Source organism: Pipra filicauda, unplaced genomic scaffold (assembly GCF_003945595.2).
Source record: "Pipra filicauda isolate LSUMZ 115617 unplaced genomic scaffold, ASM394559v2 scaffold347_size1265977_pilon, whole genome shotgun sequence".
Lineage (NCBI taxonomy): Eukaryota > Metazoa > Chordata > Aves > Passeriformes > Pipridae > Pipra > Pipra filicauda.
In genome coordinates this window covers 651,620-668,282 of record NW_024104473.1, presented here as the reverse complement: position 1 = coordinate 668,282, position 16,663 = coordinate 651,620, and the positions used below count along the sequence as shown (strand labels likewise).

At 45.6% G+C, this 16,663-nt stretch overlaps 1 protein-coding gene across 2 annotated transcripts in view; it reads left to right on the top strand.

The window, feature by feature from the left end:
- The first annotated feature begins 4,007 nt into the window (after window positions 1–4,007).
- The window catches only part of SLC4A4 (solute carrier family 4 member 4), a 133,326-nt gene continuing 120,670 nt past the window's right edge, over window positions 4,008–16,663 (top strand). The window contains exon 1 of one of the 2 annotated variants that reach the window (XM_039384337.1): window positions 4,008–4,093. In XM_039384337.1, coding sequence (XP_039240271.1) covers window positions 4,083–4,093 — 11 coding nt within the window. In that variant the 5' untranslated portion in view covers window positions 4,008–4,082. The remainder of the gene's footprint in view (window positions 4,094–16,663) is intronic. The other variant, XM_039384335.1, reaches the window with a different exon arrangement.

Sequence of the window (16,663 nt, the reverse complement as noted above, 5' to 3'; positions counted from 1 at the left end):
TGGTTGTAGAGTCTGGCCTTTACACCAGTGAATAAGGACTGCTTTGAAGGGGATCTACTGATACTTTTTCTCTGCCAAATAAACATGTTAATAACTAAATAAGGCCATTACAAACCTGACAGGCTGCTTTGTCTTCTGCTGGCACAGTTACTTTGGTTAAAAAGATCTTTCTGTCAGTGCAGGTTTTGCCCGTGAAAGCTGGAATAATTTCTTTCAGCAAGAGTTAGTTTTCACCAGGAAAGGCTGTGCTCACCCTACGAGCCCATCAAGCAAGGTAGAGGTGTACTGACAGTGAGCTCCCAGCACGGGCCTGTCCTGGGAGTAAAGGCCTGGGCACAGCTGTTTATTTGAACTGGGACTTAGCTAAGCACGTGTTGTGAGAGAGTGAGGGCTTGCTGGTTTTTTACTTTTTTCCCTGGCACGTAGCATATTATCAAAGAGAAACCCACCAAAATAGCCTGTGGGGTTTTTTGTTTGTTTTCTTAATAGCGTCTCCCAGTTAGGAAAACGTGCTCAGAAAGGACTTGGGAAAGAGCCATTTTTGGTCCCAAACCTGATGGTGTTCTTGAGCCTCTCCGATCTCCATTTCATGTCTTAAATTTGGTGGAGTGAGGGGAAAGTGATCTCTAATCCAGCTAAACACACCTGACTGCAAACTTGGGTTTGTTTGCTCAAGATTGAGATACGCAGAGGAGCTCTCTGTCAATGTTTAATGAAAGGGGTTAGAGTGGTGGTTTGTTCTGACACTCATAAATTTGAAATACTTGTGCTTTGAGTACAGGTTGTGTGGTTTGTCTCTTCTTTTTCTCCTCTTGGTATCTGAATTCCGCTGGGTTAGAGAACAAGTGTACTTGGTTTTTACAAGTCACTTATGGGAGATGGAGAAAGGAAATGTTTAAGGTACAGCTCAGCTTCTCAGAGAAAGCATGTGTCTAAACTTCTGTTCTGTGAGAAAGTTGATTTCCCCCCGTGCCAAGAGGGTTCTGCTCCAGCAGAAGGAACATCACGAGGGGTGGAATTGGGCTGACTCTTACTGCTTTGGAAAAAGATTACTGTAGGAATGTAAAAACAGTATTGTTGAGATACTAAGATGAAAAATATGCTGTAAACATAAATAATGTGGAGGAAAGTGGCCTCTGTTTGTGAAATATGCATTGCTGAAGTATTGAGAGATCCATTTCACCCTGGAGCTCTTCGCTTATCTTCTGTCAGAAAGGAACTGGGCATGTTTAGATGTTACCTAAGAAAAGGAAAAGGGCGTTATGACCTCCTTGTAATTAATGACTTCCTTGTAATTAATGCATTTGATTACAATTGACATGGAGCGGTGAGTCTTTGCAGAGGCTGGTGAAAATCCCCACCCCAGCCCCACTGCTGATTTCACTTGTCCTAACTGCTGTTACCAATTGCTTACCACAGCAGTGCACTCCTTGCCCCTGGCATCCTGTTGTTGCACAACCTCGTCTGCAGTGATTTGCAGCAATACTCTGATCAAATTGGGTATCGGTGTCCATCTATTTGTTTGTTTAAAGCTGAATGCTCCCTGGTACATGTCTTTTGAGTGGCTGAAAGAAGTTCAGAGGCAGTAGAGTGTCACTGACAGGTTATTTAAGAATGTAAAACTAGCTTTGCTGAACTGTGGATCTCCTTTGGTAGAACAGGCCCCATGGGAACAGTCTCTAGTAGTGGTTGGGGCTGATCACAGATTGGCTCCAGCGGACGAGTTTCTCACACACTGGTAGCACAGAATTTATTACTTACACAGACTCGTACCTGTTAAGAAATTAAAAATTTCCTTCTCTTTTTTGTTACAAAGCCTGCAGCTTTTCTAACTTTTTCTGCAACTCCATCCTCCTGAATCATGGAATCACAGATTGGTTTGGGTTGGAAGGGACCTTAAAGCTCATTGATTTCCAACCCCCTGCCACGGGCAGGGACACCTTCCACTATCCCAGGTTTGCTCCAAGCCCCATCCAACCTGGCCCTGGACACTTCCAGGGATGGTGCAGCCACACCTTCTCTGTGCCAGGGCCTCACCACTCTCACAGGAAACAATTTCTTTTGTACATCTAGTCTAATTGCCCTCTGTCAGCATTTTCCTTCTATTCCATGACTTGGTGGCTTTGCTTGACATGTTCATGGAATTTGGCCTCGTGGGATTGCAGAGGTTCTGTGTAAATACGTGATGGTCCCCAGTGTGGACTCTGCCAAGGGACTTAGTGAGCCCTTCCCCACAGAAGATTTTTCTTCCTTGTGTTTCTAGATAAAATGGTGTCATCATGCCGCGGGTAACTCCCCAGTAACTCCACGAGGTGTTTGGGTACCAGCTGGAAGGAGCAAAATGAGCTTCCTTCTTCCATGAGATTCTCACCAAGTTTACTGTGTTGTTAGAGGCTTGTTGGGCAGCTCATGCTTTTATATGACTTACTGTTGAGTTTATTTTACATAATGGTTTTGGAAAGCTGATTATGTTTTCCTCCCAGTCCAGGAACAGTTGCTCATCCTTTCCCATCACGGAGGCACTGGTTGGAAATAGGCAAAGATTTCACAACTTTTCGGAGCCAACTGTATTCCTTCATTGCTGAGAGCCCTCTAGCACTCTCCTTATCTGCCTTAGAAGAAAAATGCAGCCTGTGTTAACATGCTTCATTTCATTTCTCCCTCTGACTCCACCTAACCTGGCACAGTCCGGGATCATTCTTGACTTTTACTCGAGGATTGTCTGTGAGTTAGCTTAATCCTGTGCCTTGTTGTCATCAGGGATGTCACCTCACTCTCCTGCCACCTCTGTAAGATGTCACTCTGTTTTCCTGGCCGTGCTTGGATTTGCACAGGAGCGGAGTTTCTAAACTGATGCGTTTTGCCACTTTCTGCATGAGCTTTAGAAGGAGCTTCTGGGTATTGTTGTGTTTGGGAAAAAATGTGCCTGCAGCATCCAGCCAGAGTCTGTAGTCGGGGATGCCAAACGTGGAGTGCTGCTCTGTAACCACACACAGCACAGCTACTACTCAGTGATCTTCCCAGCTCATTACGGTTTTGGGTTTTGCTGTCTCATGGCTGCCTTTCCTGTAATCTCTTAGCACAAGGGGTCTGAGTTTTGGCTTTCTTTTCTAGAAAGGCTCCCTGAAGGTTTTCTGTGTAGCAGCCTGGCCAGTTCCTGCCCGCCCCAGCTGACTGAGGAGCAGTGGGTGTCAGGGTGCACATGTAAGGGCAGTTGTACAGTACAGATTTGGAAGGGACATCCTTAGGGTACCCAGCATAGTGGCAAAAGCATGGCTCTGTACCCAGGCCAGTACTAACTCCTGAAAATAATTCCCTTACTGATGTACTGATCCTTCTGAGAATTGTCCTTGGTGCTCAGCTTCAGGATTTCCCAGACTTGCCCACAAGCTGAACAGTTTTGGGTGTGTGCATGTGTGTTGTGGGGGGACCGGTTGTGCCAACTGGCTACTGCAGCCTTAGGGCTTGTGCTTTGGTCTTTTGCTTCCTCCTTTCTCCTGTGAGTGTGGTTTAGGAATGGACTAGCTAATCTGATGCTTTAAGGATGGCCTAAATAGCCTTGGTGTCTGTGGTCAAACCACCTGGAGAGTCCTGCCTTTCCCACTTGTTGGGAAATGGTGGTCTTTGCCGGATAAGCAAGGATAGACAGGAGCAGAAGCCCAAAGTTTGTGACACAATAACAATCTAACAGCCTTTATCAAGTCCCACAGTTGCTTGTCTTGGATACAGAGAGAAAAAAACCCTTGTTGCTCTGTGATATCCTGGTGGGAATCCACCTGCAGCAGAGCCCCAGGGCCTGCACAGCTAATTGAGACGCGTTCGAAGCCGAAGCCTGGCCCAGCCTGGCTCAACCTGGCTGCTGACTGTTTCATCTGGCAACTAGCAGTCCTCTTCTCGCTGTAGTTTGGCCCTGAGCCTTTTCAGAGGCCTCTGGGCACAAGATGAACCATCTTTTATTTGTCCTAGGCACCGGTGCAGCTCCTGGTATGGCTGGCAGTATCTGAGACTCTCCCAATCCTCCAGCGTGCGCTGCTGTGAAGCTCAAAGGGGACCTGCTCCAGAGGCACAAGGACAGGGCAGAAATGCATCACAGGTACCGGGGGGAGTCCATGGATACAGCTCTGGTGGTTTCTTTCTGACTGATCCACACCCAATGGATGCTTCAGCTGGACATGTGACTTAATATTTTGGTTGGGCACTTCCAGCTTGTGGTTATATGATGGGAAGAGAGGAAAAACATAAACCGGTTCTCTAATGTCAAAGTAACCAGACATCCTCTGGTGCCTTTGGGACTGGGCTGTGGGCTGAGCAAGTGTGCCCTGGGTTGGTGGGAAAATACCTTGTGGGAAGAAGCTCTGTGGTCCTGCGAGCCTAAAGGAAAGTGGGATTAGACTGTTGGGTTGTTCCATGCCTGAGTAATGCCACAGAAGAAGAGGAAAACTGGTCCCTGCAGGGTGCGATATGTGGCATTAACAACGGGACACTGTGTCCTTGCTGCTGTTTCAAAAGGGTTTAACCGAGACCTGTCAGTAATTAATTACAGTTGACTTTTACAACAGTCTTTCTAATAGGTAAAAGAACGTTTTATTATTAAATCTGCACTTACCCTCGCAGGCTGAGGAATTTTGAGTGTTTGAATTGGTTGCAGAGGCAATTAAGCGCCTAAATCCCTTTTGAGGTGAGATCATGCCAGTTCTTTCCATACCAAGGGTGTACGGTATTTATTCCTGCTTTTTATACAACTGCCATTTTTTTTAATTGTCTTTTGGCTCAGCTACCTAAAGCCAACCTCCTTTATTGTCACAGCCCTCTGACTGTGCCTTATAACTATAAGGCACCCAGGAGGTATTCAGTCTAACACTGTCATCCTCTAACATGTTGTTACATCACTCATGGAAAGATCAGGGACATAACTCTTTGCCCCAGGTAAATTAGAGAGAGTAGAGCAGCATAAGCAAGCTGGAATGACTCCTTCCCAAAAACAATGTGAGGTTAACACCAGGGAGGGGGCTGGCTGACCTCAGATGAGACTTGCCTCTTGGACAAACGAGGTGTCCCGCTGCTCAACTCCAGGCTTTGGAACAAAAAGGTCCCAGAAACAGACTGGTTGTACTTGAGGCTGGTGGTCTTCTGAGTAGTAGTGAGATAGATAGAAACAGCGATGGCTCCAAAAGTCACACTGCTGTTTAAGATGTCCCTTCCAGGCTGCTAAGGAAGTGTACTACCTCTAAGACATTGGAATTATTGTTTAGAATTACCTATGTTAAGTAATGGTTTGAAGGGCTCAGCTGCAGGAGAATAAACAAGGGATGGATAGCTGTGTAAAGCCAAGTGAATGCTGCCTGAAAACAAGAGACTCCTAAAATTTCAGAAATGACCATTTCTGAGTATCTGTGTTGTTGGGGTTTATCCCCTCTGGTACCAAGTCCCACATTCTGATGGGAAATAAGCTGCATGATTGAAACTAAGAGAGTGGAAACACCTCAGTATTTCTGAGAGAGCCTCAGGAGGTGCTTACACAGAAGGGATTCATGGCTCTGGGAAGCGCCGTCTGGAGAAGGGACCACTGGATGGAGCTCTTGTCCTGTGGCAGGCCAGCACTAAAGCTGGTTACCTGAGAGGCGTGACCTGTACCCGTGAGGAATTCCGCTAGAAAACCTGTCCTTGTCCAAGGTAAGGGGCTGGGATTCCAGTCTGGCAACTGTGGTGGTGATACGTGATAACCTTCTGTCGCTTTATGGGAAACCTGCACCTCCTGCTCAACGAGGGAGAGGTCAAGGAGCAGGATTACTTGTAGGCATTGTGGGCATTTGGGAGACCACATCCACAAAGGTCAGCAAACAGGTATTGCCACCACTATCTGGGTAAAAACCCAAGGCTGCAAGGTGCCAGGTAAGGATTTGGGCTAAACTGGTGGCTCTGAGCTTTCGCTAAGTTATACAGCTTTGTTTCAAATAAGCTGCTCAACTGAAAATCAGAAGAGTCCAAAGTTGTTTCAGGAAGACGGTTTATCCCAGTGAACACCAGTGAACATGTGTGTCTCTGCACTTCTTCAAAACCTACTGAAGTTGTTTTTTTTTTTAAAAAGGCAAATTAAGCGTATTGTTTGGCTTGACTGTTGGGCTTCCTTGAACTCCAAGAGGCCATTTTATGTCATTTTATCTGCCTTTTTACCATGCATTTAAAATAGGCCCGTTGCCAGTTGCCTGCCTGGTTAGGAGTTAAAAGGAAAGTGAAACAGTGTTTATGACATACTGTATATGTTTAAGACATGGAGTTCTTTCAGAGGAAGGGATTAGAATTGGATTGCTTCCAACTTCCAGTTTTCGTAAACTGTGTGTGACTTCAAAAAGGAACGATTTCTGCCTTTTCACTTTGTGGTTGTTCTCATAAAAAGAGTTTGGATCTGTGTGTATGTGCCTATGTACGTGCACGTTGCATCACCACTTTGGGAACAATCCTAAACACCAGGTTTAGGATACTGTCTGGTGGCATCTCTGGACTGTAAAATCTAGTGGCAGAATGTCTTGCTTTAAGGACTGCCTTGCTTCTTCTTTTTTTTTTTGTTTTTCTTCAACAGTTTGGGCTAATATTTGCAAATGAGTTGTTTCCAAAGAGGGTTACGTGTTTATTGCAGGAATTTGGGGCTGCCTCAGGGTTGCCAGAGATGGAGTGTTTCACATGCAGTTATGCTTCCAGGGCTTTATTTTCTCTGCCTGCAAAGGCTGTGAAGGATGGCACATGTGACTGTTCTGCCCCCTGGCATTCAGGGAAGAACTAACTGCCCTTCCAGCTCCCAGTCCTGGCATTCCTTGTTAAAAGCTCCTGACTGACTGTTTGAAACTTTCTTTATTCATGTCTGCACAAAGATTATTAGGAAAATCATTTGGAGCTAGTGGTAGCCAGAGGGCTGATAATAAAGCTGAAAGTAAGCGCTGAGGTGGTGCAGGGCGTCACTTCTGAGGCTTTTGAGAGTGTGCTGCCTGCGGGTTTACCTGCTCGGTGCTGTTTGGACAGAACGTGGCTTAGTTCTCTGTGGCACAAACCGCTGTTGTGTGCTGGTCGAGGGCCACACACTGGTCTCCCAGTCCTGGCAGGAACTGCATCCAGAATGGCTTCCCAAAGCATGTGTTACTGGCCATGGGCGACGAGACCCTGCTGGTAGAGGGGGCAAGGAATTGAAAGAGGATGTGGGTCACATTTTTTTCAAGTTCCAGGTGACATATGGGTTGGGGCACCACGCCCCTGGAAAAGCAGACAGAGCTTCAGGTTTAGTCATGCCCTGAGCTTAGTACAGTTCCACTGTGGGATTCCAAGCAGCTCGTCAAGTGCCAGTGCCTAGCACTAGATAGTCATCCCAGCCACAGAGCCATCTGCCCCGTGGGTGGGAAGAGCCTCTGACAGCTGGTGGAGACGCCGGGTGGGAAGAGCTAATGCACAGACAAGTGACATGCTAATCCCAAGTCGGGAAAGGGGTGTGATGCCAGCCGGGGCAGGGATTGTTGCCAGGCAGGTGTCTGCAAACCTGATGGCTCCCCAGAACAGGCATCCCTCTCCTTCTGCCAGCGCTGGCCTCACGCTCCCAAATTAGTCAACACTTGGGCAAAGCGTGAATAGAAATCACATAGCTGGGAATCTAACTCTGCCCTGCCTAGGTACGTGTGAGGGTTATTGGGAAGGTTAACGTGGGTGTTTCTGCTGTGTAAGCTGCAGGAAAATTCTTCTGCCCAAATTCCTGCTGGCTTGCTGAGCTTGGACTGCAAGAATAGTGAAGAGAGAGCATGAGAGAGCTCTCCAGGGGATGAGCAGCAGGATGGGCTTAGGAAGGACAAAGTGCTGTGCTGAAGCTTGCTTTTCAGCAGCTGGTATCTTCTAATACTAAATTGCAGCCCAAAAATGTAGAGAAAGAATATAAAAATACAGCGGTGAAAGTGACTTTCCATGCTAATGGCTAATTTGGCGTTCTGTTTTTAACTCGGCCCGGAGTTAGCTTTGAATTTACTTTCATGATGAAGACATCAGCATTGCCTGGCTTTGAGAATCAGGCTGGCATTTAAATGCGAGCTTAAGTCTATTTCTGTAAGCGTGATGCAGAGCACTCTCACCAAACTGTTAGAATTTCCTGCTAATTGTGGTGTTTCATTTCTGGCCAACTGCATTCCAGAATGACCTCTCTCTAATGTGCTATTTACTGACTCTATTTTAGTATACAAACTCCCCAGGCTTAGCAGTATGAAATTTCTCTTCCTTGTACAGTGTTCTAAAGCCCTTTTAAACCAGAAAGAAATCTGTAAGTTAATGTGATAATTTTGATTTATTAACTTGAGCTGTAGGCATAAACTCTTCCTGTTGGAATGTTGACAGTGTTTAGCATTGGATGGAGATGCTGGCACATACTGTATGGGAGGCGTGGGATCTGTAATAAATACAAAGGCCACAAATATTTAAGGCTTATTTCATCCTGTCCTACCTTTCATGCATCTTTTATTACTGTTTAATTGGAAATAAAGCAGGTCTAGGAAGGGGCACTATGCTACTTGTGGAAAATGGAAATAATGTTTTAAGACAACGCAAACCATCTTGGTGTTCCCTACAGGGGTGGATTTGCCATCACACACTTCTTGCAGAAGCACCTCAACTGACTGAGACCTGCCCACCCTCGGCTCTGAGCCCCTCAGTCCCCCCCAGCCTCTCCCCAGCTCAGGCTCAAGGCACTTGCATCCAAACCTTCCCTCTGTCAGTTTAAAGCCATTTCCCCTTGTCCTGTCACTCCATGCACTTGTAAAAATTTCTTTCTTGCTTGGAAAATGTGTGTCTTAAGAGTTGTTTTGGGAGTTTAGAGTGAAGCCTTCCAACAGGAGAGACGATGCTGCCAACAGGTCCTTAGCACTGGAATTGCGTTTCTGTCCTCTCATTTTTACCTCTTTGCAGTGGAGAAGGAAGTTCATCTTGTTTCCGTGTATTTATTGTTTTGAAGGACTGGATGTGGTCTGGGTGACTGTTAAGTGGAAAGCAAGGGGTTACTAACATGAAAAACAAGTCTTTCCAGAGCTTAGAATTCCACATGTGTAGCCTGTGGTGGTGCAGACTTAGCTAGGAATACCAACAGCCCTGTTTTCAGATTCCTCAGCTTTTGTCTTCTTCCAGTGAGTCAGTATCTATTTGTGTGTGAAAAATCATAACATGAAACACCTTAAAAGCACTGATCCCTACAACAATAAACAATTAAAGGGGAAAATGGAATCCTTCCTCCAGTAGAAAATCAGAGCCAAGCTGAGCTTCCAAGGAAGAGCGTTTTGTGATGTCCTTGATAACAGTAATAACAATAAAGGTCACGAGAGCTCTGTCATCCTGAGACGTGATGTTGCCTGCTTAGACAAGTGGCCCCTGCTGAGGCTCAGATCAGGTAGGGCTGATAACGGGGATGAACAGCCGTGTTTATTTTTGGAATGTGTCAGAGAACCTGTTTCTGGTCCTTGCTCTTTGGTAGCAGTCAGGTATTTATTTACATGGTCTGAAGCTCCAGGGCTTCTCCCGTAAAAAGGAGTTTATGTATCTGAACAGTTCGTACCTTTCCTTCCCCTTTGTGTGCCGATGGCAGGAGATCTTAGTAGGAAAGATGGAATGGCATATTCCTGACCTGAGATGATACTGTTTCCAGAAAGGACAGTTTCACCCTTTGTTACTTCGCAAGGAATTAAATTGCAAACATTGGTGGTGTAAAATCTAATTAGGGGAGGGTATCGCATATTATAAAATACCGTGATGAGGCGGTGAACATTGATACCTATCAAACTATTTGTAAGATGGTGAGGAGTGTGGTTTTTGCTTCGTGTGCTAATCCATATTGAAGAAAACAAAAGAAATCGGGAATCTCGTGGATGGCCTTGCCCTGGGAACAAAGTGTGTGTTGAACAACTAAATGGATGAGCGTGTCTGTGCCTGGTAGTTTTGTATATTTGGGCCCTTCTGTTTTAAAATCTTAGCAGCTGATTTGAAAATTAATTGAGAGCACTGCATTTTGATTTGAAATACAGACAATATAAAAATAGAAGTCAGTGACCTATTCAGGCTACTTCAATTAAGTAGCAGCAGGAAATCCAAATATACTGGTGAAGACTGCTATTGCAAAACCTTCACTTCTCCTGCTGGAAATGAGAAAATTACAGATGATGTGTAAATTGGAAAAGGTCTTAAGGAGGAGACATCATAAACAGAGGCAGACCCTTACAGAGTGAGGGAGAGAGACACTGGATTATGAAGCCAAAGTTCAGGATCTCTCCTAGACTCTGCAGGAAGGATCCTAGGACCGATTCTGTAAGCAAGGACTCTTGCAAGGTTTATGAAGCATGTGGTTCAGTTGCTGAGGGAGAGGGAATATGCTGCTTAGCAGTTGATGGGACTTGACCAGGAAAGGTTAGAAAACTGCAAAGCCTGGATACTTTGGTACTTCTAGGCACTGCTCCACATAAAGCCAAAGACAGGCTGTTGTTTTAACACTTCAGGAATGCTTGGTCACAAACTAAATGCGGACGGTAAACATCACTTAAACCTTTCACCTGCACGCCTGATTTGGTAAGAAATGCCTGAATTGCTCTGCTTGTTGCCTGTTCTGGGAGACAGGTTGGAGCTTAGGCAGCAGCTACCAAACTTGCAGCACTTTGGGACTTAGCTGGAGGAATTTGGGTTTATTTGTGTTTTCCCGTAGTACCTTGGGGGTCTTTGAACATTGTTTTCACTGTGGCTCTGAGAGGCTCTTATGAATCCAGATCTCAAAGTTTTAGGTGTCCCTTTGACAGAGATGTTTAGTCCAAGGAATGTGGTGAGCACTTTGAGGTTTTCCTTGCTCTGGCTGCCATGCAGTGTTTCCTATTCTGACTGCTCCGATTTGCAAGCGGCATTGCCAGAGTGTCATGGATGGAGTACCATGGATTGCAGTGCATGGGACACATTCTTGCTGCTTCCTGGTATTCACTAAAACCAGTGGACTAGAAATAAATAATGCTCAACTGCTCTAATTTTAGCATAAAATTACGATAACTTGTTGACCAGCATTATTGTTCCAAAGAGCATAACATTATCCAAGAAAGCAGCAGGACTCACAGGCATGTTCTGCTGGAGAGTGTTCGCACAATATTCACCATAAACTGTTGTCCGTTGCTATGAAACAATCTGAGAAGATCAAATGGTGCATAAACATTGCATAACTCATCAAAGAGATCAAGTAAGGTGTAGAGATAAGGGATGGAAGTCATTGTGGCACTGGTAGAGACTTGGTGAGGGGTAGAGAGCTGAGGCTGGAGAACATCACTGAAGTGGTGTGGGCAGGAAGGAATAGACATCCCAGTTAAAACACTGGTGAAAGTTCTCCTTGGAATCTCCATGCATGGCACTTCAGTTAGATCTTGTGGCATCTTAGAAGAATTTCTTTTTTTTCTTCCCATGCAAAGGAGTCAGGAAGTATTTCTAAAAAAAAAAAAAACTATGGGAAATTTCTTATTTGAAATTTTGAATAATTTTTCTTATTTTGGTCCATCTTGTTGCTTAGTTAGAAACTTCTTCACCTTAAAAGAATGAGCACTGTCTTTGTGATGATGCTTTTTATAACGCGAATGCTTCACCGTCTCAGAGCAGCCAGGCTGACAACACAGAGTTGTCTTTGCTTCCCAAATCACCCCAGACTCCTGCTTCTTCCATGTGTTTATGGGGAGTTATTAAGTCCATTCTTGCCATCCCTTAGCAGAAGAGATCAAACAGCAGATAAACCACTCATGCCTGCAGCAGCACTCCCGTGTTGCCTAACTGTCTATTCTTCTTCCAGAGGCACCTTCCTCCATCCCACCCCGGGGAAAGTGCTTTGGTAAATAGATTAGCTCTGCTCTGTGTTCTCGGGGTCAGCAAACAGAGAGTCTGGCAGGTTGGCAGAACAGGGAGGATTTTCCAGCAAGCTGCTAAATGGCCACGGAAATGTCTGGCCACTCAAACGGAAGGAGGAGGGAGAAATGTAAACTCTTTGGTTGATGAGTAAGAAAAGGCTTTGGCAAGTTTTTCAACCTGCTGCTTATCTGAGTTAGCAAAAAATTTAAAGCGATTTCAAGAGAAATGGATTCCCCCACTCATTTCACTGGGTGTCAACTCTGACTCGGAGATCATGTTCACTAAATTGAGTTAAAAACTTCCCTGCTTTTCAATACAGGAAGAAGGAGAAAGATCCTATTAAAAAGAACTGCGGAGACCATTTCGGAGCTCTTGCTTCTGGTGACCTTTTAATGCACAGCAGGGCTGAAAGCAGCAGTGGTCAAGTTCCTCAGCTTCAGAAAAATGAACCATGTTTTCTGAGGCTGGGCTACTTCCACCTGTGACATTCGTGGCAGGTAACATTTTACAGGATTTCAGTGACAACGGGGTGTAAGCTTGGAGAGGAAGGAACCTTTTTCATGTCTTTGCATCCCAGATAAATCCCCTTGCCTTTTGAGTTTTGGCGTCTTCAGTTGGTTACTCATGCTCAAGTGTGAGGGGAAATACTACAGAGCTAATTATAATCGCTTTTAATTAGATCCTGCAGCAACTCCTGCATGAAATTTTAAGTGAGTGATGCGCACGGTCTGCGTGGTTGGTGCTGCTTTACCACCAAATCCCAAAATCACAGAATCCTGGAATAGCGTGGGTTGGAAAGGAACTTAAAGCTCATCTAGTTCCAATCCCCTGCTTTGTGCAGGGACACGTGTCCCTGCAGCACATAGGTATGGGCCCCAAATCATAATGCACAAGAAAGTGTTGGAATACTTGGACCTGGAAGTATTTTGCTGATATTTGGGAACCTGGTGAGGCGGCTAACAAAGCAGGAATTTCTGGTGAAATTTCTGGTTGTACAGGAGCGGGAACCGTTTCAAATATCCACTCTGTGTCCTGGATGTGAAATAGTTCTTAGAAAACTGTTATGTAAAAAGGTCTCATGAAATTACCCACTTAAACAATGCATCATTCCATGCCTCCCGTGGCATTAGCTGGAGTGAGTGGTGTTATTCCTGTGAGAGATGGGCTTTGGACAGGATTGTGTGGAGATATGGCTGGCTGTAAGTCTCCCATGTCGTTTTTCCCTGTGATTCCCTCTATCACAAAGAAAGTGCTTGAAGCAATAAACTCATAACTATAGAACTGGATGATTTGTTGTTGTTAACAGGAAAATTCTTAAAATTAAAATGAACCCTCACTTTGAAAGACTTGAGCTTGTAAATGGATCGACTGAGTCAAGGTTTCCAGGAAATAAACTTGCACCTTTAAGGATGTGCACAACCTTCTCTCTGGAATGGCTGAAATGCAGGGCTGGGAGGACTCTCCTTCCACTTCAGGGGCTTTTGTGTTTGTCAGTTTTCAGGCCTTCTGAGAAGGAAGTTCTGGCTTCTGGTATGGGGAGATCAAAGCATGGAGAAGGTTAAGAAACTTGAGTGGAGTTCTGGGTGAGTCAGCGGTGCTTTCCGACATTCAAATCAGACTCCTTAAGGGAAACCTGGGTCCCACTGGCAAATCAATTGAGGCACAGGTTAATAACAGAAATAGGTTATTATTTATTCTTTGGTTCTCAAAATGCCTTATAAAAGGAGTTCAGGATTTTCTTCAGGATCCTTGTTCTATATACAGAAAAACTCTTCTTCTTCTTCTGTCCATTTCTTTAAATATATTTTCCCCTCCTTTCCTCAGCAGTATTAATTTTAGGGTCTTATATCCCTTTTTTCTTTCTGAAACACCTCTAAACAAATATGCTTGGGACTGAACTAGGTCTTTTCCAAGAGCATGTTCTGTTTCCTCTGTTTTCAGTAGGGATGTGGAAGGCCACACAGACAAGTAGTGAAAGCTAGGGATTGAGCTGGCCTGAGCAGGTTTTCCATGTCCTGTGCTGGAAGCGGGCTCTCCACAGAAGGAATTGGTGTTTACCTAACCTTTGCATCTCCTGCAACGTTTCTGTAAAGGCACATCTGCAGTGTTCAGTGCCACAATGTGCTTTAGTATGGCCCATTACTTGTCTGAAAGCTGTGCCAGCCGTAGAAGCCAGAAATGTGCATTTTAACAGGCAGTTAAAAATAGCTTGGTTTGTTGTAAATCACCCTCCCCTAGCTGGTATTAATTTCCATGGAGTTGAAGAATTTAGAATTCTCCTGGTTTCTGCGATGGCTGCACATTGAATTCGGAATATTGCCACTTCCAAGCAGAGTTTTAATGACATCAACAGTAAGTTCTTTCCAGTGTACTGAAATCCTTAAGCCTTAAAGGAGAGATAACTGCTGCATACTCTGCTGTGTTCGTCTTCCATGTGTTTTCATTCTTTTTCCCTGTAGGTTTGAATTGAACAGGATTCAGTTCTTCATTAGGCGTTCTTGGACTGGCAGCAGTATTGCTTTGGCTTTGTTCCCAAGTACAAGTTAATGTAAGGGTGGCATTGCAGCTTTCCAGAGGGAAAAAATAACCAAACCAAAATAACCTGACAGGCTGTGATTAGCTGTGCAGGTGTATCAGGCTTGTATGTTCGCAGGTAATCTGGCAGTACCAGCTTCATTTGCACCAGGGATGAAAACACAGCCATGCTTCTGTTTCCAAAACCAAAATATATCAGAATCTTCCTGTTATCCATTGGATAACTCTGGGGCAAAAACGAGGCTAAGTTTGCTGCACTGCACACTTAACTGCTCTGAATCTTACTTCTATCACTTATTACCATTCTTACTTTTATCACTTATTAGCATTCTTTAAATCAAAAACATTTTAAAAAGTTTTCAGACTTGTTTCACAAAAGTCCTGGCAAAAAGGTAACAACAAAAAGTGAGTGTTGTGAAGAGTTAATTATGGAAGGAAAATCTCTTCTGAGGCTTAACTGGAGGCTAATAATGAGTTTCCATTGCCTGCAGGTATGTTGGGATGAGAAGGAAATGGCTAAGGCACCAGAGTGGGGCTAAACTGGTTTTGTTTTTTCCATGCCGGAGATGGCAGAGGAATAAGTTGTTTCCTCTTTGTGCCTGTACATCACAGGTGAGAGCATCTCCCCACATGCCTGGCCCACCTCCATACTGAACATTTGGGAGCATAGGCTGTCTCTGAGCCTCTCTGTGCAGCACAGCAGGCTCTGGGCAAAGCAGGGTGCTGCAATAGCCAAATGCTCCAGCTGACGCTGGCGTTGCCACAGCTACACTTGCTTCAGCAACTTCAAAGAGAAAGGGGAAAAAAGTGCCTCAGCTGTATGTGACCTGAGCTGATTCATGCTGGGAATTAAATCCTTTCGAGACTTGCAGTGAAAAGATGGAGGGGAGAGGGGATTTCCTTGGGAACAGCTTTTGAGTTTTGCATTTGATTTCGCACCCTTGCCTTGGAAAGGGAGACACATGTGCTCTGTTTGCTTATAACTGCTGAGTAAGGTATGTGATGAGTTTAGGTAGAGCTGGAATTAAGGTGTGCTCTGTGTTCCAAGAGACTTGGCTGTGGGGGAATTAATAAAATTAGGACATCTTATCCATTTTAGTGTCTGAGATACAGGTTTTGTGGAGGCAAATCTCGCATTTTGAGTGAGTAGTTGCTTTTGAGTACAGAACACTTGCTTTTGGGTACAGAACCCAGGATGAGGGCAAGTGTAGGTGCCATGAAGAGTAACCCAAGTGATGTAAGGGAGGAGCACTGTCCATTGCTGAACGAGAGGTCACAATGTCTTCAATGCTTCTGTCCATCAAGAAAATGATATCCTGGCTCCCAGTCCCAGCTCTGCTCCACTCCTTTCTTTCTGGTGGCAGGTGTGACCTGGCCTTCATCTGGAGGTGGACACAGCTCTCCCTTCTCGTTATTGCTGCTGCTCTTTGGCAGCCTGGAGCTGAAACACGAGACTGTGGCCGTGTCCTGCGTCCTTGCACGTCCGCATGTGTGAGGCGGGGGTCCCACGGCAGCAGCGGGGTAGGGGTGCACAGCAGGACATATGGCTGGCTTCGGGAGGGACTGCGTTTCCAGGAAAACCAGATGAGGGAAGGGATGGAAGGGGTGAGTGGGGTGAAGGATCAGGTGCTCGGGCCAGCCAGCCAGCACATATTCCTTACAGCGTCACTGGGCCAAGGGCTCGCCTTACACCTCCAGCGTGGGCAGAAAAAAATTGTACTGGTGGGATATTCCCGTTTGTCCCAGACCCCAGGCCCTCTGAGCTGGCAGCAGGAAGGTTAGGTGTTCACAGGGTGGCCCCCACTTCGGGGCTCACCCCAATGGTGGGGGCACTGCTTGGCTTTCAGTGGATTTAATGGAGAGACTCCCACAGCCCGTTGGGCAAGTGGAGCAAAATGTCACGGGGGGGGGGGGAAACTATTTTGATCCCTTTCCCTGGGGGGGCAGAGGGGAGGGAAGAAGTGGGCCATAGTAAATGTCACATGGGCCCGAAGTTAGCGTCCCTCCGAGCGTGGACAGTGCTTGCTGGACTCTGCCTCTCTGTTGGAGCTGGAGCAAATGTGGAAAGCGAGCTGCTGCGAGCAGCTGGTTCTCCTGCTCAAGGAGCCCATGGGACAGCTGGATCTGTGGAAGGACTGGAGGTAGGTCTGGGCAGCCCAGTTTGGGACAGGACACTGAGAGGCAGAATGAGTCAGGAGGGGTGCAGTGACCTCCAGTCTGAAATCCTGACACTGCCTTTTCCCTCTGTGCC